The sequence below is a fragment of the Protopterus annectens genome, chromosome 17.part0, assembly GCF_019279795.1.
Source record: "Protopterus annectens isolate FY-2018-M chromosome 17.part0, PAN1.0, whole genome shotgun sequence".
Taxonomy (NCBI): Eukaryota; Metazoa; Chordata; order Ceratodontiformes; family Protopteridae; genus Protopterus; species Protopterus annectens.
Window position 1 is genome coordinate 37,470,979 of NC_056751.1, and position 26,234 is coordinate 37,497,212.

The 26,234-nt window shown below is 37.1% G+C and overlaps 1 protein-coding gene across 1 annotated transcript in view; it reads right to left on the bottom strand.

Moving 5' to 3' along the window:
• WDFY3 (WD repeat and FYVE domain containing 3) overlaps window positions 1-26,234 on the bottom strand; it is a 5,086,165-nt gene that overhangs the window by 1,043,456 nt on the left and 4,016,475 nt on the right. The window contains exons 39-40 of the mRNA XM_044059488.1: window positions 1,578-1,760; window positions 1,246-1,403 (exon numbers count right to left, since the gene is read on the bottom strand). Coding sequence (XP_043915423.1) covers window positions 1,246-1,403; window positions 1,578-1,760 — 341 coding nt within the window. The remainder of the gene's footprint in view (window positions 1-1,245; window positions 1,404-1,577; window positions 1,761-26,234) is intronic.

The following is a 26,234-nucleotide window of genomic DNA, read 5'->3' on the forward strand; positions in this document are numbered from 1 at the left end:
AGCATAGAATTTTAACCATTACACCAGAATTTTAACCATTACACCAGACCCACCCAACTCTCAGTACATAACTCTCTCTCACACTGCTCTGTTTCTCTTTTCTAAACTAACTCTTTCTGCTAACCAATTTCTAATCACATCTTTCTGACAGAATCTGCTTAGGCTTAGCCTCATTAGAAGTATGCAAGAAAACTGAATCAAAGCTCCTATATGCAATTTGTTTATATATCCACTAGAACTCCTCCCTGTTCTCTTGAAACTTTCTACATCTGAATCTGACTTGTTGCATTGTTTTAAGCTTTGTAATATGCACTGACTTGTTATGTTGTTTAGATTTTATAAAATATATTAGTGTTTCTTTTGTGGTTTTAAATTTGTATTGGGCATTACTGTTACTTTTGTGGAGTTCTTCCTCCCCTGGCCTTGCCTAAAGAACACTTTCCCATTTGGGTCTATACTGAATGTTCGAACATTCAAAATTCCGAGTGTCATATGGTTGACACCATATGACTGCATTTTTGAATGTTCGAACGTTGCAACGGAGATCTCCGTACAGCGCGGAATGGGAAGATTTCCCTTTTCGGCACTGTAGTGTGATCTCAGAGTTGGTATATTTAAAGAGAGGGGGTGTGGGGGGTGCAACCCCTGCTTAAAAAATTCAAGGTAGGTGTTTTCTGTACTTTATTTATTTATTTTTTATTAGATATTTGAACTTTTGAAAGATCGATTATATGGTGTCAACCATATGACAGTCGAACTTTCAAAAGTTTATCTAATATAGACCCACCCATTCAGACTATCCTGGTCACAAATGCAAAATAATAACAAAATAAAATTAAGAGTATGAAATAGGGGTACATTCTTTTTTTTTTCCCCAGAGAAGGACATCTTCATAAACTAGGCCCCATACAGTAAATAAGAAAATCTTAACTCAGGCTTAGATCAGTAAATAAATGTACCCTTAAGCAGGGCTAACTTTATAAAGAAAGTAATAAAAAAAATAACTAAATTGAGCAAATATCCTAGTACTATACCTATATCATATCAAATGTGCATAAGTATTGCACATCAGATGAGGTATAAATACTGCTGACCTCAGTCAGTAACTCTGGCTCCAAACCTGTAGGCAGTAGTGCTTAACATTAAACTTACAAAAATGGTTTCAAAACAAAGGCTGATTTTGAAAGCACTTGCAAATCTGCTTTACCATGTGGAAATAAAATTCAAAGTATTATTATATAGTACCTGAGTGGTAAAGCTGTTTTTATTTAAACCAGTTTCCCTTCTGTTCCTTCTTGATCCGGTAAGCTTTGAGATGCCAAATCCACTGCTGACACGAGAGAGCCTCGACTGAGCAGCTGGAGCCAATGATTCTCCCCTGCTTATGCATTTCTTTTCATGGGCTACAAAAGTCAACAACATGACCATTATTATTTCTTACATATTTCAATGACATAATTTAGTCATGTTATATCACCACCACAAGCTTTATTTTGCTCCAAATATCAGGAAAAGCTTTGCTAATTCTGACCCATTTCTCATAAAACATTTAAGTAAAAAAACTGGAGAACACTCACCTAGATGATTCTGCCAAGATTTTAAGGCCATTTCTTCAAGCAGGGGACGTGCAGCTGCTAAATCAACATGCCCGCGATCATTGGTTGGCAGAGTTACTTTAAATATCTCTTCTAATGCAGATTTTTTGCTGTGAACCAACTCTGTCCACACCCTATTAACAGCCTTCAGGAGAAGTTGGCGACCTGCTTGAAAGTCATAGTTGTGAATAAAAGATACAAGATTTTAGAAAGATACACCACCAAACATACTTTAATACAAAGAACAGATTTCTTTACATTAATTGGTTGTCATTTCTGTTTCAAACGTGACACACACACACACACACACACACACACACACACACACACACACACACACACACGTGTGTGTGTGTGTGTGTATATATATATATATATATATATATATCTATATATACATATACACACACACACACACACAATATTTGGACTTCATTTTAACAGCTGTTTTCTGCCATACACAAAACAAAGCTAACATCCTCAAACAACATGCTCTTATGAATATATTTACTAAAAATTTATTTTGAAGGCAATTAGGATTTTACACCTTAGTTTCCTACATGCATACTACATGTTCCACAAATATGCATCTTCTTAAGACTCATTAACCTTTTATACTGCAAACAGTAAAATGTGCCAGTAGGATTATGGACCATAAAAGCATTGAATACTCCACCACCAGCAAACCACAGATCTTGTCCAATGGTACCAATTTCTGCAGCCCAGTAATAACTTATTTGTTATTTTATCAGTGTAAGCCTGGAATCCACAGTCAAAAGAAGAGCCCTATGACACATTTGTTACCTGCCTAGAGTCCTTTATCACCCTGTTTGTTCCCTGGAAAGGCAAGAGTAGGGTAAATAGGAAGCAATCCAACCAGCTTGAACCTTCCGATGCTCCTTGCAGTAGCAGAAACTTTACTCTCCTCATCACTATTGCAGCTCCCTTGAGCTTGCATGTACTGCATTTTCTGGGAAAAACACATGTAGCCCCACAAGGCTTCTCTGGTATATGCAGTGCACTGTTGTCTGCATGTGCTTAGAAAACCCTTACCCATCAGGTGCAACACATCCTCTGTGAGTCACCCAAATAGTAATATAGAGTCACCTCCTTCCCCTGAATGGGTTAGCTATCAATCAATAACCAAAAGAAATTGCCAACTCAGCTGGAAACCAAGATTTATTGAAGTACAACAAAATAAATAACGCTTATAATCCAAGTACGTTTTCGATGAAAATCTTCGTCAGAATCAGTACAAAACACACAGTTGATGCCTGTTCTAGTTATATACCCTATCTAATTAACCTAATTGATTAATTTCAAGCTAACAAGCAATCTTATTTTAAAAAAACACATACAAACAGATCCTATACATCAGATTAAAATTAACTTCCATACATATTATTGATAAAAATTCTATATAAAGGGGCACATTTGTGTGGATAAATGTCTTTATATTATATACAATGTTAAAAACAATCTAAATAGTTAGCCACAGCTCTAAAACATTAAAATGTATGTACACAGAGTATATGGAGTGCATACTGCCATCTAATGGTTGTAATGAGTAAATAAACTTGATACTCATAACTTAGCTGATCTGAGTTTCAATACTGGCTTAATAGACAAAAAATCATTTAAACCCAGGGGTTTATTACATTCCAAAATTATTTGCCAGTATAATTCCTTGTATTCCAAATTGTCTTCCCATAAACCACCTCTTATGTCCTTGGGCACAAAATCCAATACAAAAAAGGAAAACATTGCCTGAGGGCAAAACGTCTGATGTCTATACAATGCATTATTCATATTCTGCTTTTTGATTTCATACAAATGTTACATTTGAGTTTCCTTTCTGTTTTGCCCACGTAAAAGGAGGTGCAGAAATTACAGGTAGCCAAATACACTATTCCACAGCTATTACAATTAAAAGAACCCTTGCTTGAAAGTGTTTTGTTCCCTGCTTAAGAAAACATCTTTCCTATTGTATATCCTTGGACATTGTGAACAAAACCCACATTTGTATGTACCCACCTCGTGGACCTATGTTTTTAACCTTGGGACCACCATATTCAAAAATTTGCTTGAAATTGGTGTCCTTTCTGTAAATAAATTTCAAAGGGGTTTGATTATTCAATGGTAAGTCCGTGAATTGGACAAATCTCCCCCATTCTCTTGAAATCAACTCCTTAATAGGTCCTGAATCACCTGTATAATCAAGTATATAGGCTCTATCATGAAGGGTGGGATTTTGATTTGTTAAATTGTCAGTCGGGGCAGGTACATTCTGTCCCAAAATAGGGGCAAATCTTTTGTGTCTCTCCTGTACTACCTTTGCTAAAACCCCTTCCAATAAGGGCCTAGGGTATCCTCTATCAACCAACATGCTACACACATTACTGCACTCCTTCAAAAATTCATGGTCATCAGAGGTCATTCTACAGACCCTTACAAGTTGACCCTTCACTAAATTTTTCTGTTGGAAATAAGAGTGGGCACTCTTGTAGTGGAGGTATGAATTGGAAAAGGTTTTCTTACGATGTATACTAGAAGAAAAGAACCCTTGTTCCTCCTTTTTGAGTGTAATATCCAAGTATACCAGTTGTTCCGCATTAATTTCAAAGGTAAAATTCAAAAAATTGGTCGTGCCCTTCAGGTAATCCAGGAATTCGAAAAATCTTTCCTCAGTGTCTATCCAAAAGATACATATATCATCTAAAAACCTCTTGTACATAAATCAGCATTTAGTAAATGGGCTGTCCAAAATAAATTGTTTCTCCCACCAATTCAAAATAATGTTAGCATCCGTTGGAGCACACTTAGCACCCATGGCAACACCCTTGTTCTGTCGGAAAAATTCACCCTGAAAGTACATGAAATTATTTTTCAAAATAATCTCCATAAATAAGAGACAGTTAGTAAAATCTCCATGAGACAGTGTACCATTATCAATAATGGCCTGTTCCAACCATAAAAGTCCAATCTCATGTGGGATGGAACCAAATAAGTCCACTATATCTAGAGTGACAAAAATGAGGTCTGATGAATAAAGGTGTGGTTTTACACACCTCAGAAAATCCCAAGAATCTTTGAGGAAGTATATGACAAGGTCTTGAGTTTGTCATCCACAAATGCAGCCAGAGGTGTGGTAATAGAACCGAAACAATTAACCTAAGCGTGGATCCGTGGGATTTTTGTGAACCTTGGGTATACCGAAAACTGTCGGTACCGGGTTTGTTGGTTGAACAAAAAATAGAATTGTTCTTGACTAATAGAACCATCCAACAGTAAATCTTGTAACATCAAATGTATTTTGCTTTTAGCTATATTAACCTCATTAATTGATGCCTTAGAGTATTTACTAGTCTCATGTAAAGAATCCCTCATCTTTGATTCATAAATAAAATTGTCCATGCCCCCACCCTTATCAGGATGCATCACCCTCAAATTACCATCGTGTTTTAAATCATTTAACAATTTTTTCTCCACCTGAGTTAAATTAGAATTCACATAGTGTGCCGCTATGGTATTCCTTATCTCTCTTTCCAACAAGTTACCAAAATTCCTCAATTGAGGATGAAGGGGGGATTAAAAACACTTTTCCTTTTGAGAACAGGATTAGAAGTTGTAACTGTTTCTTGCCCATTAAACAATATGTGTAAATTTTGTTTCCTCAGAAATAATTTAAGGTCTATAATAGATCTAGGAATGCTGGCTTTCCTATTTGGTACAAATTTGAACCCTTTGGAAAAGAGGTGAAAATGTTCAGGGTGTACCTCAATGTTACTGTAATTGAAAATCTTGTAGTTATGAAGCTCTAAAAAGTGTAACTGCCATTTACCTCTTGTTGTAGCCCCTCTGGTTGTAGTAATTCTGGTTCTGGTTGCGATCCGATTGGATGCGCGGCGTGGGGTCCCTGGTCTACACTCTGTCTTGGAAGGAGTATCTATAAAGTCTCCCTTTTTCCTGATCAAAAGTGTATAATTGATGACCCACTTGGTCCCTAGTAGTCTTAGGATCTTGATACCTAAAAAAAGACCTGGGTTTTGGATATGCTACTTGGTCCTTGTATTCTTTAAGGTCCCTTGCTAACTTACCCCGTTTCCTGTCCATGTTAATAATGCAGTCAGAATCAATTTGTAAAAAAATGTTGTGATACTGTTGTTTTCTTTTTCTACCTGAAATAAAAGATCATTAACTATCTGGTCATTAATAGTCTCCATTTCTTCTAAAATACCTGCCATCACCTTCCCATTTTCTTTTAAAATTGCTTTAATAACTTCAAAACCACACTGGTCAAATATCTTAATTAAATTTAAATGAAATTCAGACCCTTCTTCAACTTTGTTAGGAAACTTAGAAAGCCTTAGGCCCTTAAGGCATTCTTTTGTCAAGAAAAAAATATAAATCATCAAGGCTTTGCCTATAAGTTTTAACAGCATTAGTCTTATTGTTGGAAGTAACACCTTGTATATCATAATTTTTCTTTAAAAAGCCTTGAAAAAAAAAAAGGTTTGGTTGCTTTTTATTAAAGTCACCTTGGTTAAAAACCTCCGTAGAGCCTTCTGCTGGAACCGCAAATGATTTTCCATTGCTGCCTGTTTGAGAATTGTCAGTGTCAAAAAGTCTCGAAAATCTGCAAAGGATTGACTCCGTAAACAAGTATTAAGGCAGGAATCTCTGTCCTGTACCTCGAGGTGGTAAATCCTTCTGAGAAGCAGTCCTCAGAGAATAACACACTGGCAACTGTGAAACCTTTCTTAGTTCACCTCTGGTGTCAGAACGAGGCTCCATATCAGTTGCTGCTTCCATGGTGTCAGCCATCGCATCCAAAGCAAAAACCAAGAAATCGAGATGAAGGCAATGAATAAAACCAATAACCAAAAGAAATTGCCTAGGCAACTCAGCTGGAAACCAAGATTTTTGCCCTCAGGCAATGTTTTCCTTTTTTGTATTGGATTTTGTGCCCAAGGACGTAAGAGGTGGTTTATGGGAAGACAAATTGGAATACAAGGAATTATACTGGCAAATAATTTTTTTAAATGATTTTTGTCTATTAAGCCAGTATTGAAACTCAGATCAGCTAAGTTATGAGTATCAAGTTTATTTACTCATTACAACCATTAGATGGCAGTATACACTCCATATACTCTGTGTACATACATTTTAATGTTTTAGAGCTGTGGCTAACTATTTAGATTGTTTTTAACATTGTATATAATATAAAGACATTTATCCACAAATGTGCCCCATTATATAGAATTTTTATCAATAATATGTATGGAAGTTAATTTTAATTTGATGTATAGGATCTGTTTGTATGTTTTTTTTAAATAAGATTGCTTGTTAGCTTGAAATTAATCAATTAGGTTAATTAGATAGGGTATATAACTAGAATAGGCATCAACTGTGTGTTTTGTACTGATTCTCTTGGTTTCCAGCTGAGTTGCGAGCTCTCATTGTGGTGCCTAGGCAATTTCTTTTGGTTATTGGTTTTATTCACTGCCTTCATCTCGATTTCTTGGTTTTAGCTATCAATCACTCACACCCATTCACCTGGTGCAATTCCTCCTTTGACGCTAGCTAAACACTACTAATGTGGACAGCAGTCATGGCTTCATCAACTCTGCACCATGGGGATGGCCAAAAGAGCTTCAAACACTTCCAAGCAAAGGAAAAAGATATTCAGTTCAGATATTTTAACTGTGAATCTTGTTTGTGTGTCTATATATATATATACACATACATACATATATACATACATATATATATATATATATATATATATATATATATACATACATATATATATATATATATATATATATATATATATATACATATATCATATATATATATATATCCCCTATCGTCGAAGTCGAAATCAATTTTCACCTAACTGTCATTCGTCTAAACTTCATTACATCGACGTTGATATATATAGTGTGTGTGGGGAAGTGCCCCACCTAAAATGCTTGTCGATGTAATGAAGTTTACCCATATATATATATAAAATCCGTCCATATAAAAATATATACACACTGTTTATGTACCTTCAGAATATTTTATCATATATGCACAACACTTCCACTGCACAGAACAAATACAGTTACAGCAATATAACTATGCATACATGTGTAATACAATGGTTACAGCATGCAACATATACAGTATGTATCACAAGATATATTCATGAACTGCCAACATAAAACTATTTTAAAACCTTTATTAAATTATCACTTAAGAGATAAGCAAATATACATTAACAACATTTGCCATCTACTTGAGTAAAAAGTCTTTGAAGTCTGCTTGTTGTATAAATACAACTATGGAAACACCTCCAATGGAAGATTCTAAACCTTCTGGACTTTGTTGCATACTTGGGAGCTGTACATATGTCCTCTCATTGCTCTCTAGCAAATTGCTTGTCCAGTCTCCCTTCTCAACCTTTTCTAACCTACTCTGATTGATTTTTATACTTATCAAGCAATATTTTTATAAGCCCTACTAATTATCTCTTTTTAAATGGCAGCTTCTGTTCTAGATTCAGCTAAAAACTCTGCCAAAGCAGACTGGATGAGCAATTCACAAAGAAACAATGGGGAATATATGTATGTCTCCCAAATATGCAACAAGGTCTACAAGATTTAGGACAGGGGTTGGGAGGATGGCCTAATGGTTAAGCTGTTTGCCTTACAAACAAAAGGTGCAGGGTTTGAGTCTCACAAGGGATAATTGGCTAGGCTTTAAATGGCTCGCAAGGGCAGTCAGCTTAGTACTAATCTATGAACCTATGAACCTATGAATCTTTGCTTGGAAGTGTTTACATAAGTATTTTTATACCCCAAGTAGACTTCAAATAATTTTTCCTCAGGGAGACAGCATAGTTTCATAGTTTCATAGTATAGTACTAGGCTATCTGCCCTGGGGCATTTGTAAGCCTAGCCATAGTGATGTGGCTTTTGCCACCCCATGAAATGGTACAAAAAAATGTACAGAATACATTTAGAATACTGTGCCTCTGTCCAGTAGTGACACAATGAAGGTCCCCTTATATAACAGAATTAGTTTACTGTGCCCCTGTCTAGCAGTGACACAGATGTGACCCCTGGGGTAAACTTACGATCTCCCATCCACTCATCAATATTTCTCTTGAAGAGAGTCAGTGAGGGGCTCTGCCTAATACGAACTGGGATCTTGTTCCAAAGCATGGGAAGACTCTGGGTTATGAATCTATCCCTCCAGCATGTCCTATTCATACTTGTGCCGAGGTTTAAGTCTTTAGCTCTCATGGTCCTGATGGATTTGGATTTTTTGAGGTGGAGCATGTCCATCAGATCCTGATTGGACATGGCCTTGTACTTCAGGCAGAGATCACCTCTGAGCAGGCGGTATGCTACTGAATAGAGCTGAAGTTTCTTTAGTCTGGCAGAATAAGACATATGTTGGAGACTTGGAGACCCTTGATCCTCATGGTGAGGTACTTTTGTGGTCTCTCCAGCTGTTGCAAATGCCGGGTGAGGTACATACCAAATGGGGCATTGTACTCAATCATGGGTCTGATGAGGGAGGAATATAGGGGTACAATGACATCCTTGGATCTGGATGTGAATCCCTTCATGATGAGGTGTGCAAGGTAGAATGTTTTTCTAACCACTTTGGCAACATGGGTGTCAAATGAGAGGTCGCTGTCGACTTGGTCCCTAGGTCTCTGATTACTTTTTCCGTACTCAGTGGGTTGCTGTCTATGTGATAATTTGTGGGTACTTTGTTTTTCCCAAAGGGGATGACTATACATTTTTTGGCATTTAGTTTAAGGCCGTAACTCCAGCACCAGTTGTCCGTTTCTGTGAGGCCTTTTTGTAGGATGTGTGTATCTGCCAGTGTATCGACTATGGCGCCTAGTTTGCAGTCATCTGTGAACTTTGTCAGCCACAGCCCTCCCATGTTTGCTTTAACATCTGAGAAATAAATGCCGAACAAGAGGGGTCCCAGGACAGATCCCTGTGGGACACCACTTGTGACTGGCTTTGAATCTGACATTGCTCCAGCGATTTTAACTTTATGGGTTCTGTCCTTTAGCCAGTTTGCAACCCATCTAGTGACATAAGGGTTTACTTTTAAGCTGTTGAGCTTATCTATGATGCCTGAGTGGGGTATTGTGTCGAAGGCCTTAGCCAAGTCCAGGTATGCTGTATGGACTGCTTTGCCCTCATCAATGGCTCTAGTGACTTTTTCGAAAAAGTCAACCAGGTTTAAAAGGCAGGATCTGCCCTTTACAAAGCCGAACTGGGTGGGGTCAAGTGTCTGTAGGTCCCCTATGTTTCTGTTTATGAGTTCCATAATGATTCTTTCCATAGCTTTGCAGACCAGGCTGGTTGCTTATGGGGCAGTAGTTTCCAGGGTCTGTAGAGGCACCCCCTTGTGGAGTGGGACCACTGTTGCTGCACGCCAGTGTTCAGGTACATATCCCAAGTAAGGCTAAGGTTAAATAGCATTTTTATGTGTGGGTTTAGCTCCTCTTGGAGTTCACGTAACACGCAACCCGGGATACCATCAGGTCCCATTGATGCTGTGTTTTTTGCTTTGTTTAGGGCGGTTCTCACTTGGACATCTGAGATGACAGGGAGATTACATTCAGCTAGGATAAGTATTTCTTCTTTTGGGGGTGAAGGAGGGGAGAAATTTGCACTGAACCTGTCAGCCAGAATGTTGGCAATATCTGTGGGTTCAGTGTATTTTTTGTTGTTGTGAACCAACTCTGAACATATCTGAGGGTTTCTGCCCAGGTTTCTAACATAGCTGAAGAAGGCTTTGTGGTTATCTTTAGTGTCCTTAGCGATTTTTCTCTCAAAGTTGGCCTTGGATGTTTTTATGAGAGAACGTAGTTTTCTGCTAATGTTGATCAGAGATGTCTTCCCTTCATGGGATTTTGCTCTGACGTGCAGTAGCTTCCTTCTTTTGTTATACAATTTGTTTATGGCTGAGGTCCACCAGACAGGATGCTTACCTTTGGTGGAGAGGGACTTGGATTTGTTTGGGATTGCATGATCCATGCATTCTTGGAGATGTCCATAGAAAGCATTTGTGAAGGATTTCGCATTGTGGGATGTGGTATCCACTGGCACAGTGGGCTTAAAGGATACCATCTCAGTCTTAAGAAGAGTGAAGTCTGCTTTTGAGAAGTTTTTCACTGTGGTCTTTGTGCTGGGGTGGGGGTGGGATATGTATATCCAGGGTGATTAGTTTGTGGTCAGATCTCACTAGTGAGGGGTATACTTCTGGTGTGGAGCATTTTGTCCCCATGTTTGTGATGATCAGGTCTAGTATATTATCTCCCTAGTGGGAGAGGTGACTAGTTGTTCCAGTGCATTTGAATTTATGAATTCCAGGAACCTTTGGGCTAGGGTATTAGGGCTAGAATAATGTACCCAATCTATGTTTGGGTAGTTGAAGTCTCCCAGTATGATGGTAATTTGTGATACATTCATATCCTCCAATGTCTTCAGGAAGGCTGAGTGGGGTTCTTGAGATTGGGAGGGTGGTCTGTAACATGCTACCAGTTGTATAGCAGTTTTGCCTATGGTTAGTTGCACCTGTATGGTCTCTGATGCTTCATGTGTTGCTACTAACCTGGAGGTGTGGGTGTCCTTGATGAATATGGAAACTCCCCCTCCCTTTGTGGTTCAGCCCGGGTTTTGGGGCCAAAAGCATGATACGAGGTATAGCCTGGTAGCTGGGGTGCTCTCAGGAGCCTTGAACCAGGTTTCAGTTACTGCACAGACGCCGGCGTTCTCCATGCTGAGGAGTGCATCAAGTGCCTGCATCTTGAGATTTAGACTTCTGGCGTTGAGCAGCATTACCCTTAGTTTTTTCCATTTTGTTTTCTAAGGAGGTGGGTTTGTCTTTTGAGCCTTGCCTAAAAAGGCACTATGGGGTGGCAAGAGCCTTAGCCAATATCCGGAAGCCCAGTGGTGACAGGTGTAAGCCATCCCTTGCGGTGCAGCGTGGCTTGTCCAACATGTCATCCCAGGCAGACAGACATTGGATCCCCTTAGCATGACACCAGTACTTGAGCCAATTGTTAAAGCTGATCATCTTGTCTTTGTATTGTGGTATCATTCTTGGTGAGGGCAAGATGCTGCTCAGGGTCAGGGTCATACCAGCCTGGGCTACATAATCGGAGAGCTCCTCTATGTCTCTTTTCATGTAGTCCAGGGAGGTACGTCTCAGGTCATTCACACCAGCATGGACAATGACTGAGTCATATTTGTACTTGCTTTGGAGTGACTTGAGTGCGTGTGTTATGTGGCGGATCCTAGCTCCCAATAGACAGCTCACAGTCACCTTCTCCTTGTTCAGCCTGGTCAGCAGGACATCAGTGTGTCTGACTATAGAGTCACCTATTGCTAGTGTATCAGGCAAGGTGTTTGGCCTTAAGGGCTGTGATTGGTTGACACACTGATTTATTGAAGTATGTGTTGCATGTGTTTTGTTTTGAGGTGATGGATTTTTGGTTGTCTGCTTTGGGAGCCTCTGTTGTTTTGGTAAGTTTTTTATTAGAGCCTCCGAGTATGTCTTTGTGTTTTTATGTGTTTGGTTTGCAGTTGTGGTAGGTCTATGTGGGACTGGGATTGTTGTGTGTGTGGTTGCCATCTCCTCCTGTCTGGTCATGCCAGCCCTGAGTTGAGAGAGTTCAGCCTCCAGTTTGGCTATATAGTTGCATCTCTCACATGTATTTGTGTTTGTTGGGAGGAGGAGAGGGTTGTCTGTGTACATGAGACAATTGTAGCATTGTCTCAAGATACCCAGACTGACCAGCTGAATTGGAGACAACACCAGTAATCTACCACTCGACATGCTAGAACAGTATAAGGGAGTGCTGTACCTTTAAGGGAAGTGGATATTCACAGGGGTGGTAAGTAGATGTAGTGCTTTACTTAGTACGAGAGTGCTTACTTAGTAGAGAAGTATTGAGAACAAGTGCTAGGCTTATAATATAGTGAGTAGTCTGGTTATACTAAGAGTAGAGCTTCCTTAAGGGAAAATTTGAAGAGCAGACTTGGCGGAGCCAGAAAAGTTTAACTGGCTGCTATGCGCACAACCGCGCAAAGCCGCAAACGCAGATTTTAAACAGTGAACTACAAAAGATCTAGAAATGGTCCAAAACAACCAATTACTATAGCTTCTTGTGCTGAGGTCACTTCCTACAGGGACAGGTAGGCTGCTCAAGGCTCCCCACTCCCACTGGTGAGCAAAGAAACTTCCTTCTATCCAAGTAAGGTAATGGACAACACAGGAACTACACCACAGCCCAGAATACAGCAATGCCTGTAAACTGGTCTAAACTAGTCGAGGAGAGGTGGGAAAACAAGGATTATTTTTTTGATTTTTTGGTAGAAACACATGGAAAATGCAGAAACAGTGATAAATTAGTTACACAAGCTAGCACACTTTAGTGGGCAGACTCCACAGTTAAATTAAACGAACAAACAAACATACTTTCGATCAAATTCGACTAAAATGTAACTTTAAGTGCAGATTTTAAAATAATGCAGCAAACAGTTAAAAAACAGTTCAAGCTAGTTCAGGGTAAGCTACAGAAGCTATCCCAAGTGAAAAAAAGCAAAGATACTTAAATCCAGAAAGTAGTCGCTTTTCTGTTGGAGGTGTGATGGGGAAGAAAGAGGAAACCAGGAACATATTTTCTGGGTGTGTAATGAGTTGGCAGACTGTCAGAGATACTGGGTGAGCAAACTGGTATAACTAAGGAAAATTTTTTTAACCTATGACACACAGTCTGAATTGCCTAGATATAGTAAGACCATGCTGAGTCTAATTATGGTGGTTGCCAAAAGAGCAATTACTAGAAAATGGAAATCAAAGTGTAAACCAACTTTACTACAAGTAGTGACTATACTAAAAGAGATACAACAACTGGAACTGGGATCTTTAGAAAGGGTTAGGAGCAAATTACATAGGAAAATGGGAATTGTGGGAAAACTACATGCAGAAGAGGAAGGTGGATTAAAAGAAGGCAGGATGTGAATGAGCAATGTAATGTTTGACCGGCAATGACTGGCTAGATTATAAATGATGCATAATGTCTTTTACTTAAGAGTCCCTTTATCCCTTTCTCTTTGTCTATACCCTGCTATCAAATCACTGATAAGGAAGGCATTCTCTAGCCTGCAGTCCAAATGTATTTTTGGTCTCATCCCAATCTGTTACCTTTCACTTTCTAATTATCTGCTTCCAATACCTTGAGTTTACTTTCCCAGTTCTCTCCAGTAAATTCCAACCCCTTCTTGCCTATTTTATGTACCTCTACTTGCAGTCATAGCTACTGACAAAATCTCCTTTTGCCATTCTTGTTTTGGCTTAGTTCTTAGAATACATTATGCTCCTTTATGAATAAAATATTCTGCATGCTTGTTATTACTCTCCTTAAGGATATGCATCCAAAATTCCACTCTCTCTCTTATTTCTTGAACTTCTCCCTGCTTCATCATCCCTTTCCATTTTGAATTATAATCTTCTGCTCATGTTACATATATGAGCTTTAACCGTGTACCTCTAAAATATCCCTTCAAATTAAGTAATCCTAAACCACATTGTTCTACTGGAAGGATCATCTTATCCTGCTTAAATCTTGCACTCTTCCACTGCCGACTAAACTCCTAAAACTCTTTACTAATTATTGTCCACAACTTCTCCCCGGTTGATAAAAATATGCCTGACCCATACATAGAATTAAATGGACTAAAATATTTTCACTACTTGTATCTTACTATCGATATCCATAAACAAGAACTTCCAATTTCTCATTTTTTATCTTTTGTTTAGTTTCTTCCCATACATCCTCCACTGTCATAATAAAATCATTTTTAATCTATGCTCCTAAATACTTCATCTTATTGTGTCTCCATAAATATGTGTATTACTGAACCAATTCATGTATGGGTACATGATTTATGGCTATAGCCTTTGTTTTATCTGCATTAACTTTATATCCTGAAAAGACTGAGAAACCATCTCAAAATGTTTCACAACACTGAGATGTCCTTTTCTGGATTTATCTGGTGGAAAACAATATTATTTGCAGTGAAAGCCAACTTTTCTTGAATACCACACCAATTATATCCTTGCATTTCTATGTCCCTTATTTTCTTTGCCAATGACTGATATAAAGCAAATTACAAAGGAGAAATAGCACATCCGCCTGGTTCCACAACTCAGCAAAAGGAACCCCCCCAAACTTTAATTCTTGCCTCTGATCCTTAATATATACTTAAAATTAACCTAATCATTGCATCAGGGAATGCGAAACTACCATTGCCATACTCCTAAAATCCCAGCTTACTCTGCCAAATTCCTTCTCTGCAAAAAGATCCAATAACAACAGTAGTATTTTCTTACATTCCGCTTCCCTCTGAATCACCACTGTACTATTAACTTTTTCAAATGTTTGCCTCCTCTGCACAAAACCACAATGATCCATATTTGTCAATGTTTGCAACACTTTTGCCACTCTTTTAGCTATTATAAACACTTTATAATCATGGTTTAAAACTGAAATGCATCTACATGAAGCTGGGTCTGACCAGTCTTTACCATCTTTAGGTAATACATCTATCACAGCCTTCTTAAAAGATGTTGGTGCTTCCCCCCTCCTTTTTAAGATACTGTTAAACAAAATCTTCCAGAGATTTACCATGTTTTTCTCTCCTAACTTCAACAGGAACATGATCTGTTCCTAGAAATTATCCTGTAGACTGATTACACATCACCATTTTATCTCATCACCTCCTACCTTAATTGTTAGTTGTTGATCCCCGCCTACCTCTAACACTGGCATTATTAAGTCTTCCATAAATATTTCCATTTATGATTTTCTTGATTTCCACAATTCTCTGATTTATACAAATTTTCATAAAATTTCTGAAATGTCTCTAATACCTCCACAAGATATCTGGTTATTTTTTTCTGGTTACAGGCTTCCTGTGTTTGCAACAACCCTTTCCTCTTTCTGTCGCATAAGTTGTTGTGCTAAAAGTTTTTGTCCTCTGAAATTACTATCAAAAATAGATGCTTAACAGCAATCTTTTTAAACTCAAGCATATTATCCACCTACTCCTTTCTAAACAATTCCTATTGCATCTTAACCATAACTCTACCTTTTACTTCTAAACTACTTTTAAAGTCCATTTTCATTTTATCCCACTCATTAAAACATCTGATGATATTTCTAATATCCTTAATAAGTGTTGAACAATTTCCACTACCCATTCCTTAAAATTCCTCTTTTACAGGTAGATAGGAAAGTATCAGTGTCTCATTTTAACTTTATTACCCTACATTCATTTTATCTGTTTTTTTTATCTGTCCATGCTCTGAAATAGTTATTGGAAGTATGATGAAGCTTTCAATTAAATGCACATGTTCCTGTGAAATATAATTTCTATCCAGTTATTGTACCCTGGGGAATAATATGTAAATTCTGTCCTAGTTTCTAATGCTGAAGTCACATCTTTTATGCCAGATATTTTCATAAATGTCTCAGAAATTTACCCCCCTTTTGTTACATTTTCCCTTTCAGAACTCCTGATACATCCCCAATACTGCAAATTAAGTTCCCTACTGAAAGCTGAGTATTTCTCCCAAATGTTTTTAAGCTTCATAATACCAGTTTTTGATAGAATACAAATACATGCTAACGTCGCGCTAACATAATCCTCTTCCCCTTGCCAACAGCCTATTAGCATCACAAATCTACCGTTATTGTCTTTTTTTCCATCTTTCACCCCTACCAGAGTCCCTCTAAGCAATTAGTATAATTACTCCCTTTTTCCTTTGTATCTGATATTCTGCTGAATACCCATCCTAAAATCCTTCCTTTGTCAAACTCACATGCTCATTTTTTTTCCAAATGTGTCTCATACAGCACTGCTGTTTGCACTCTGTATTTCTTAATATAATTCAATATCCTTTCATTTTTGTCTCAAAAACTGGCAGGCATAATACATGGGAGCATTAGCTTTTTATCATAATGTCTATGCTATTAATTTATGTTCCAAGATAATATGGATAGCATAGACAGTATGATAAAAAGCTATTGTTTCCACCTATTATACTTGTCAGTTTTTTGAATGTGTATTTTCAACTTTCGTGTTACATGCACGCACTAATTTTTGACAGTCTAATATTTTATATAATATTTTCTTCTCATCATCATTTGAACCTATGTCATATTTTTCAAGACTTTTTTTTTATGAAAAGTCACAAACTGCTAAATACATTTTCCGAACATCCACATCCCCTATTAACTTAAAACAAACACAGAAAGATATGTGCATCTTACCTTCAAAAATGTTTAACTCTCCAGATAGGAACAACTGCCCCAAATCAACAGCTGCACCCACAGGTATTACCTAACCTAAAATTAAGGTTAACCACACTGAAGTGCATGCTAAAGCCTGTGTTCCAACTTACACTGACACCTGTCTGTTCTTTTCTTGTCTTTACTTCAGTCACAGATCTGAAAAACAGCTTGTACGCTTTCAGAAAACATTAACTTTTAGCCCCAAGTAAAAGTGCACCAGCTATCTTTAAATAAAACTAAATTGTACACCATTCTGTTAAGTGCATTAAGGTATTGAAGCTCTCTCTTATTTACTTCCCAAAACTTCAGACCTACTACTATACCTCTAGATTTTGCACTTCCTTCAGCAAAGAATGCTCAGAACTCTCAAGATTAATTGCTTGCACCCGCAGACAGCTCATCTCCATGTAAAAGTAGTCAGCAATGAATCTTTGAAAATTTCACTCAGATCAACAATTACTGAAAATACTCTCCCCACATTTAAAACATCCCTGACTACAAACTACAACAATCTGTTTACATATAACACACAAGTTATATCAGGAAATATTTTATACAAATGGTAATAAACAAAAAATTGCTTTACTTAACAGTTATTTTCCCTTTTAGTGTCCAATGTAATGTGGGGTATATATACTTTACAGTCCACCCAAAAGTTGAACTAAGTCAACAAAAGTCCAGTCTTTTCAGCCACTTTTTTTTGCAAAGCCATAATTCACAAATGTGACTGATGATTTGTTCCCAAGGAATGGTGTACAGCAACAGTGGTCCCACTCCACAAAGGTGGTGCCACAACAGACCCCAACAGACCCCGGAAACTATCGCCCTATAAGCGTGACTATCCTGGTCTGCAAAGCTATGGAACGCATCATCATGGAAATCATAAACAAAGACATTGGGAACCTCCAGACACTGGATCCTACCCAATTCGGCTTCGTTATGGGCAGATCTTGCCTCTTGAACCTGGTCGACTTCTTTGAAACAGTTACCAAAGCCACAGATGAAGGGAAGGTAGTCCACACAGGCTACCTGGACCTCGCAAAGGCCTTTGGCACAAATACCCCACTCGGGCATCATAAATAAGCTCACCAGCTTAAATATCAACCCCTATGTCACAAGATGGGTTGCAAACTGACTCAGGGATAGAACCCACATGGTCAGAATAGCAGGTGCCATGTCAGACTCTAAACCAGTTACAAGTGGTGTCCCACAAGGCTCAGTCCTAGGACCGCTCTTGTTTGGTATATATTTCTCCGAGGTACAGGCTAACACGGGTGGACTATGGCTGACCAAGTTCGCACATGACTGCAAACTGGGTGCTATAATCAACTCTCCCACTGACACAAGCATCCTCCAAAAGGGTCTCACAGAGACGGATAACTGGTGCCAGAGCCATGGCCTAAAGCTAAATGCCAAAAAGTGCATAGTCATCCCCTTTGGAAAAAACAAAGTGCCCACAAATTACCACATAGGTGGTAATCCATTAAGTACGGAAGAAGTAATTAGGGACTTGGGGACCCAAGTAGATAGCAATCTTTCCTTTGACAATCACATTGCCAAAGTGGTTAGAAAGACCTTCTATATAGCCCACCTTATCATGAAAGGGTTCACATCTAGATGAAGAGAGGTCATTGTGCCCCTCTACTCATCACTTATCAGGCCCATAATTGAGTACAATGCCCCGTTTGGGATGTACCTTACCCGACACCTTCAGCAACTGGAAAGACCCCAAAAGTATCTCACCAAAAGGATCAAGGGGCTCAAACAGATGCCCTATGCAGTTCGGCTAAAGAAACTCCAGCTCTACTCAGTTGCGTACCGCCTACTCAGAGGCGATCTGTGTCTGATGTATAAAGCCATGTCCAACCCAGAATTAATGGAAATGCTTCACCTCAGAAAATCTAAATCCCTTAGAGCTACACGCTCCAGGGACCTGAACCTCAGCACAGAAATAAATAGGACATGCTGGAGGGACAGATTCATATCCCAGAGGCTCCCATCACTCGAACAAAATCCCAATCCATGTCAGGCAGAGCCCCTCACTGACCCTCTTCAAGAGAAATCTTGATGAATGGATGGGAGATCGTAAGTTTACCCCTGGGATCTCTTCTGTGTTGCTGTTTGACAGAGGTACAGTAAACAAACCTTAAAAGGGCTACCTTCTGTGACCTACTATACAGAGGCACAGTCAACTAATCTAAAAGGGTGGCGAAAGCCAAACATACTCTGGCTAGGCTTATAAATGCCCTAGGGCAGATAGCCTAGTATCAACCTATATTTATTCACTAATTTCAGTATTGCTCGTCTTCCTGTTCAACTCCATCTTCCAAAACCAGACTTTGGCTCACGCCAAGGTACTCCTGATTCTTTCAGTCAACTCTTGTGCTTTTTTCGGTCTTCCAAGCATTTTATTTTGGAACACTGGAAAAGGTTTCATTTGCAAAGTCTCTGAATGAACTTTATTGTCAGATAAATGAGAAGCAGAGTCTTCTTCTGTTTGCTGGATCAGTTTTTGATGACAAAATATAATCTCTTCTATATCCTGCCCTGCATAAAAATGTCTTTGAACCAGGAAAAAAAAATTCTTAAGAGAGCTGTATACAACAGCTTGAATCTTACACCTGCCTCTCAACATGAACTGAATGCTGGGATAAGTTTGCTTCACTTCTGAGTGGTGTACAGTGAATAATCATTTACTGCAAACTCTCTGCCGTCTCCAATTTTTTAATACCTTTTCTTTCTGCCAAAGTTCTGTCAGGATCAGCTCTTTCTGCTTGTATTATTGCATCTCTACCAATACAGGTCTTGACTGTTTTCTCATTGCCAGGTTTGGAGCATACACTGTGTGTCCTTTCAATTAACAACTCCTGGTGTAGAATACAAGTCATACTGCTTATTTGTGCTTTCAAAAGATTAGCACAGTCTATTCCTTCCAGTTTCTTGGGTACAACAGAAAATCTCATGTTTGCTCTTCTTGAGATTCTTGAGAAGATTATACTCCGGCATCCTTTTTTTCATTGCAGACTCTGATTTTTGCAGTTTTATCAGTTCATCTGAATAGCTAGTTAAAGCTTCTACTATAATTTTAGTCTTTTGTTGAGTTTATATACTCCTTCAGTGTTTCATTTATTTTATTCATCTAAATTACTGAAAGCAATCTTTTGTACCAAAGCTGAAGCTTAAATCGCTTTTTTGCTGAACAACCAGTGCTTTTCTTCACCTATTCTGGTTGACTTACTTTCAAGTTCACCAAATTTCTTTCCTCGCATCCAGGCAATGCACTTACTAGTCAGTAACTTTATTTTAATCAAGCTGACTACTACTGGCTCTTATTTCTCAGCTTTTTTTCACACAGGAAGAACTGAAATTAAGCTGTTGATCAGCGTGCAGCTATCTTGGAAGTACATCAAATAATAATTACTAAAACTCAAGAAAAGTGGACCTCCTGAGCAAGGAGTCATTGGAGTATAAATAAAACCATCAAAGTAATAGCGACTCCTCTACTAGGACCCAACAGCTGATATAATAAAAAACTTTTATTGAGATAAAGTAAGTGAGTTCACATTCTCTAGGAAGGCTTCTTCAGACTCTTAACAGTTACAGAATAAAAACTCCCATATATAAAAAACAGTGAACCAATCAAAAGAACCAACATTGTTCATTATTCTATTAATATATGGTGCAGCTGTGTTTAAATAGACTCTAACAATTTAAGCCTAAAAAACAATCATACACACTTCCTGTTAACCTTAAAAACAAATACAATTCCTCAACATTGCAATCATCCTTGACTAAATAACTAATAAAAATCACAACTAGTGTTGTATTTATTTTAAAAAAATACATACATTTTATATATATATATATATATATATATATATATATATATATATATATATATATATATATATACATACATATATATATATATATATATATGAATAACAAACACAGAATTAATAACTCTTCCATAGTTAAGTAATACGATAGAGCTCAGAGCTCATTGGACAGAAACCTCAGCATACAACATGCCGTGCAAGTTGAGACTCTAAATGCACTACAGCAATGTTTGACTATCTCCACTACTGACACAAAGTAAGAAACATCTAAACTTAACTAAATGAAATAGCATACACAATATCACCAAACCCATACGCACCTGCGGTGCAAGATATCATGTAATGCTATCAAGTAAATTTCAATTCATGTATAAATTATCAAAACCGGAGTCACACAACTCCATTTTGTAAAGTATTATTCACAATATGAATAATGTTAAACAGCTCTCTAAAATTGATTTAACAATGTCGAATGTAAATACAAACTCATTGGTCAAAAGGTTTGATCACAAAGCATTCTGCCTTAAACAAAACCTAAAGGGTAGTACAATAACTAGTTATCAAGTAAAACGCTAAGACATGGTGTTTAAATATTTCCAGACCCAACAGGCTCTGCGGTACACAAAAACATGGGATGTTATTGTACAAGATTCGTTAAGCGAAGCATCAAAAGCCTGGTTACATAGCCCCACAGTATATAACAATAACTGCAATGCATCTAATGATAAATGGTATTCAAAACAATTGATTAAACCATCTAAGACCTAAACACAATGATTTTCTTACATCTACGATGAAAATATGAACTTCATAACAGGTGAACCAGACATTTTGCACTGTTAATTTCAAAAATGACACAAGCACACCATGCTGCAAACACTGTCACTAATAATCACATGATATGCACTTTAAGGAGCTATAGCTCAAGTCACAAATACACTTGATCATTTACAATATGCAAAAGGCATCAAAAACATCCTTGTCAAGTTAACTCGTAATCCAGTGCTATATCAAATAAATAAATAATCACATATCTAAAGTTAAATAAGAACAACAACAATACTCTTCTTAGATCTGTGATGATTAATTCAAAAAAGGGTACTTACAGTTGTGATAGATGTAAGTTTTGCAACTATATGGCTAATAACAATACTTTTACACATCCTTAAAACAGGTAGGTTATATACATTTGATTTATTTGCTATTTGTGCTTCTTCTAATCTAGTATATTTAGCATACTGTGTCAGTTGCCCTAGATTTTATGTGGGCAAAACCAACAGGACACTGAGAGAAAGAGTGAGAGAACATATTTATAAAATTAACAAGAAATACATTTCTATAGCCACAGCGAATCATGTAGTGCAGGCAGGATCCACACATAAATTTAAATTCTTGGTGCTGAGTTTAGTATCTAGTGACATCAGGAACAGTGACATCAAAAATTTAACAGAAGCACTTGAGCAGAGGTGGATCATCAATTTGCAAGCAGGTAAAAGGTTTGGGTTAAATGATGCTGTCTCTTTAAAACCTTTTTGAAATGTAGCCCAATCTCACGTTGACGTTTTCAGGCATTGTTTTCAACACACATTTTCAACTTTTATATTAGTTATTTTAGAAAGGAAAGTTAATGTGATGTTTGGTGTTATTGTGTCATATAATAGTCGTGTTTTAAATTAATATAATGTTCTTATTTAACTTTAGAAATGTGATTACTTATTTGATATAGCACTGGTTTATGAGTTAACATGACAAGGAAGTTTTTGATGCCTTTTGCATATTATGAATGAGTGAGCATACTTGTGAAGTGAGGCATAGCTCCTTTAAGTGCACATCATGTGACCATTAGTGACATGGTTTGCAGTATAGTGTGCTTGCATCAGTTTTGAAAATAATAGTGCAAGATGTGCAGTTCACCTGCTATGAAGTATGTATTTTCATCGTAGATATAAAAAAATCATTGTGTTTAGGTCTTAGGTGGTCCAAACAATTGTTTTGAATGCCATTTATCATTAGATGCATTACAATTATTGTTATATATTATGGGGCTATGTAACCAGGTTTTTGATGCTTCACTTAATGAATCTTATACAATAACATCACATGATGTGTACCGCAGATCCTGTTGGGTCTGGGAATATTTAAACACCATGCCTTAGCATTTTACTTGATAACTAGTTATTGTAGTACCCTTTAGGTTTTGTTTAAGGCAGACTGCCTTGTGATCAAACTTTTTGATCAATGAGTTTGTATTTACATTTGACATGGTTACATTAATTTTTTTTATTAAAATGTTAAACATTGTTCATATTGTGAATAATACTTTACAAAATGGAGTTATGTGAATCTGGTTTTGATAATTTGTACATAAATTGAAATTTACTTGATATTATTACATAATGTCTTGCACTGCAGGTGTGTATGGGTCTGGCAATATTGTGTGTGCTATTTCACTTAGTTAAGTTTACATGTTTCCTACTTTATATGTCAGTAGTGGAGATAGTAAAATATTGCAGTAGTACATTTTGAGTCTCAACTTATGCGTAATGTTGTATGCTGAGGTTTCTGTGCAATGAGCTCTATCACATTATTTAACTATGGAGAAGTTGTAATTCTGTATTTAAGTTATTTATATACTTATAAATGCAACAGTAGTTGTGATTTTTATTAGTTGCTCAGTCAAGGATGATTGCAATATTGAACTGTATTTGTTTTTAAGGTTAACAGGGAGTGTATGATGTTGTTTAGGCTTAATTTGTTAGAGTTTATTTAAACGTAACTGCAGCATATATTCTTAATTGAATAATAAACAACATTACTTCCTTTGATTGGTTCACTGTTTTTTATATATTGAAGTTTTTATTCTGTAACTGTTAAGAGTCTGAAGAAGCATTTCTAGAGAACGTGAAAGCTCTTTATCTCAATAAAACGTTGTCTTTAATTATATCAGCTGTTAGGTCTTTCTAGAGGAGTCGCTATTACTTTGATGTAATAATAATTACTGACAAAAAAATACTTGGAATAACACATTGTAAGTGTAATGTAAGTATGATACAAGTTTGCTATACTGTACACCACCAAATGTAGTTTGTTCACTAAGCACTGCACCACTGCAGTCATAAAAGGGGCATGATTATCATGTACTGAGATGTGAATATTTGATAGATATTCATTATACCTAGAACCAGCATGATAATGTATAGCATCCTTTTTCAGGCTATACCTACTACACTGTACAACAACTGCTTTAAAATGTATGATGTTGTTGTTGTGTCTTTCGGCTTTTCCCAGTTAAGGGTTGCCACAGCGGAACTCCAGTCCACTAATAATTGGGCAGTAGATTTTTACGTGCCGAGTTGCCGGCCCTGGCGCACAACCTTCAACGAAGGTACGCCCATTCACGCATGTCTCCACACAGAAGACGCTCTAGCTGAGAATCGAACAGGACAATGTCTTACGATGAGGTGACAACGCTACTGCAGCACCACTCTCTTAATTATGTGACTCAAGGGTTCAATAAGGAAAATCATGAAGTACCATGTTAAGCACTCCCATTCCTGCAACACAATGATAGTCTAGTAAATGCTAATAGCAGTACCCGATTATGAATCTGTAGTTGTAACTTAGGGTGGGCCTTAACCCGACATAAGTACTGTAATATGCAAGATGCTACAGAACACAACATAAGCAAAGCAACAGTACTTTGGACAATCTAACATCAACAAAGCAGCAATAAGAAGTTCAACAGTGTTCCTTTAAAACATGCCAGTGTAAAACAGCAATGTACTTCACCATCTCCAAAGCAGATGAAAGCCTGTCAAGTTTCTATTATGTCGTCACACAGCCAAGCAACAAGAAAAAAAGTTTAATAAAACTGCAGATGCCAGAACACATTTTTCATGATGCTAAATCTCAGAAAAAGTCTAAAATCAGTAAATTGTATAAGTATGTCAAACAGTAAGTAATTCTACACTAAAGACACTAGTAAATGCATGGTTTGAAGTTCAGAATTGGGTAAACAGTCTAAAAAACTGTGTTCCAGAAATGTTCATTTAAATTTAAACATGTTAAACAGACTAATAGTAAGCACAGTTTTAAGTTCATGGCTATTGGGAGAATTTATGATAACATTAGAGGTGGGGATGTAAATAATCTGACTGAAGTTAGAAGCTAAATGGATCATCAGACTGAGAGGAGATTACGGACATGGTCTTAATGATAAGGTACCCATTACATCCATGCTTAAGGCCAGACCACTTTTTAGATAGTATATTTAATCTAAATGTTTTTCATAGGAGCATTTTTATACATGTATGTACATTTTTATATATGCATTTTTGTCTATTGTATTTATTTATTTGTGTTTTTATGTGCTTTTACATGGTTTAGAGTATGCTTTGGGATGTTAAGTGACTTTAAATGTAGGTATTTTGCGATTGGTCAAGTCTTAATTGGAACTAGTATTTTAAGTTGAATTTTTATGAGTCTCATTACATCTGATGAAGCAGTTATCACATTTTTCAAGAAACTTCAAATCATAATGCACTTTCTTGCTAAATCTCAGAAACAGTTTACAATCAGTAAACTGTATAAATATGTCAAATAGTAAGTAATTCCACAGTAAATACACCAGTAAATGCATGGTTTGAAGTTAAAAATTAGGTAAAACAGTCTAAATTTAAAAGTTATTAGTTCAGGAATGTTACATCTTCCTAGACACAAAAGGATTAAATCACAGAAGCACAGTGCAACAGACACACTGTCTCATGACTCGCATAATAACTTCTATCAATATGTTTCAGACTTAAATAACACAAATTCTTATTCACGGTCTTCAGAAATCAGTGTAAATGATACAGCACATGTAATTCAAAATGGAGAGTATGCTGCAATACTGCTGATAGAGACATCAACACAGTCAATGTATGTAACATGCAGATTTCCCAACCTAACACTTGCAATGTCTCAAGTTCACATTCTTTCAAATACAGATGTTCAGAATGTGATAAAGTCTATTTTCTTGTTTTCAGCAACCAGTACAAATATTGCACTGAGGAGAAATAGGGGGGATCAGAGTGCAGATTGTCATCAGTTTCATAAAGTAAACACTAGCATAAATGACATACAGACTTCAGGGCAGAGTAAAGAAAGAATGCATACCTTAGTTCAAGTCAGTGTTATTACTAGTGTTTCAGGGTAGAATAAAGAAGAAACTATACCATAGTTCAAGTCAGTGTTGTTGCTAGTTCTACATAAAAAAGGATTTTCACCTTATCTATAACGAGTGTAACAGTCTCGCACCAAACCAGAGTATTTATCTGTCAATGTTTAAGGTTGAAAGAAATGACACTATTTCATTGTTTACAGGAAAAAATATAAAATAATGTACTGATTAATACAGACACATCAATTTCAGTTACA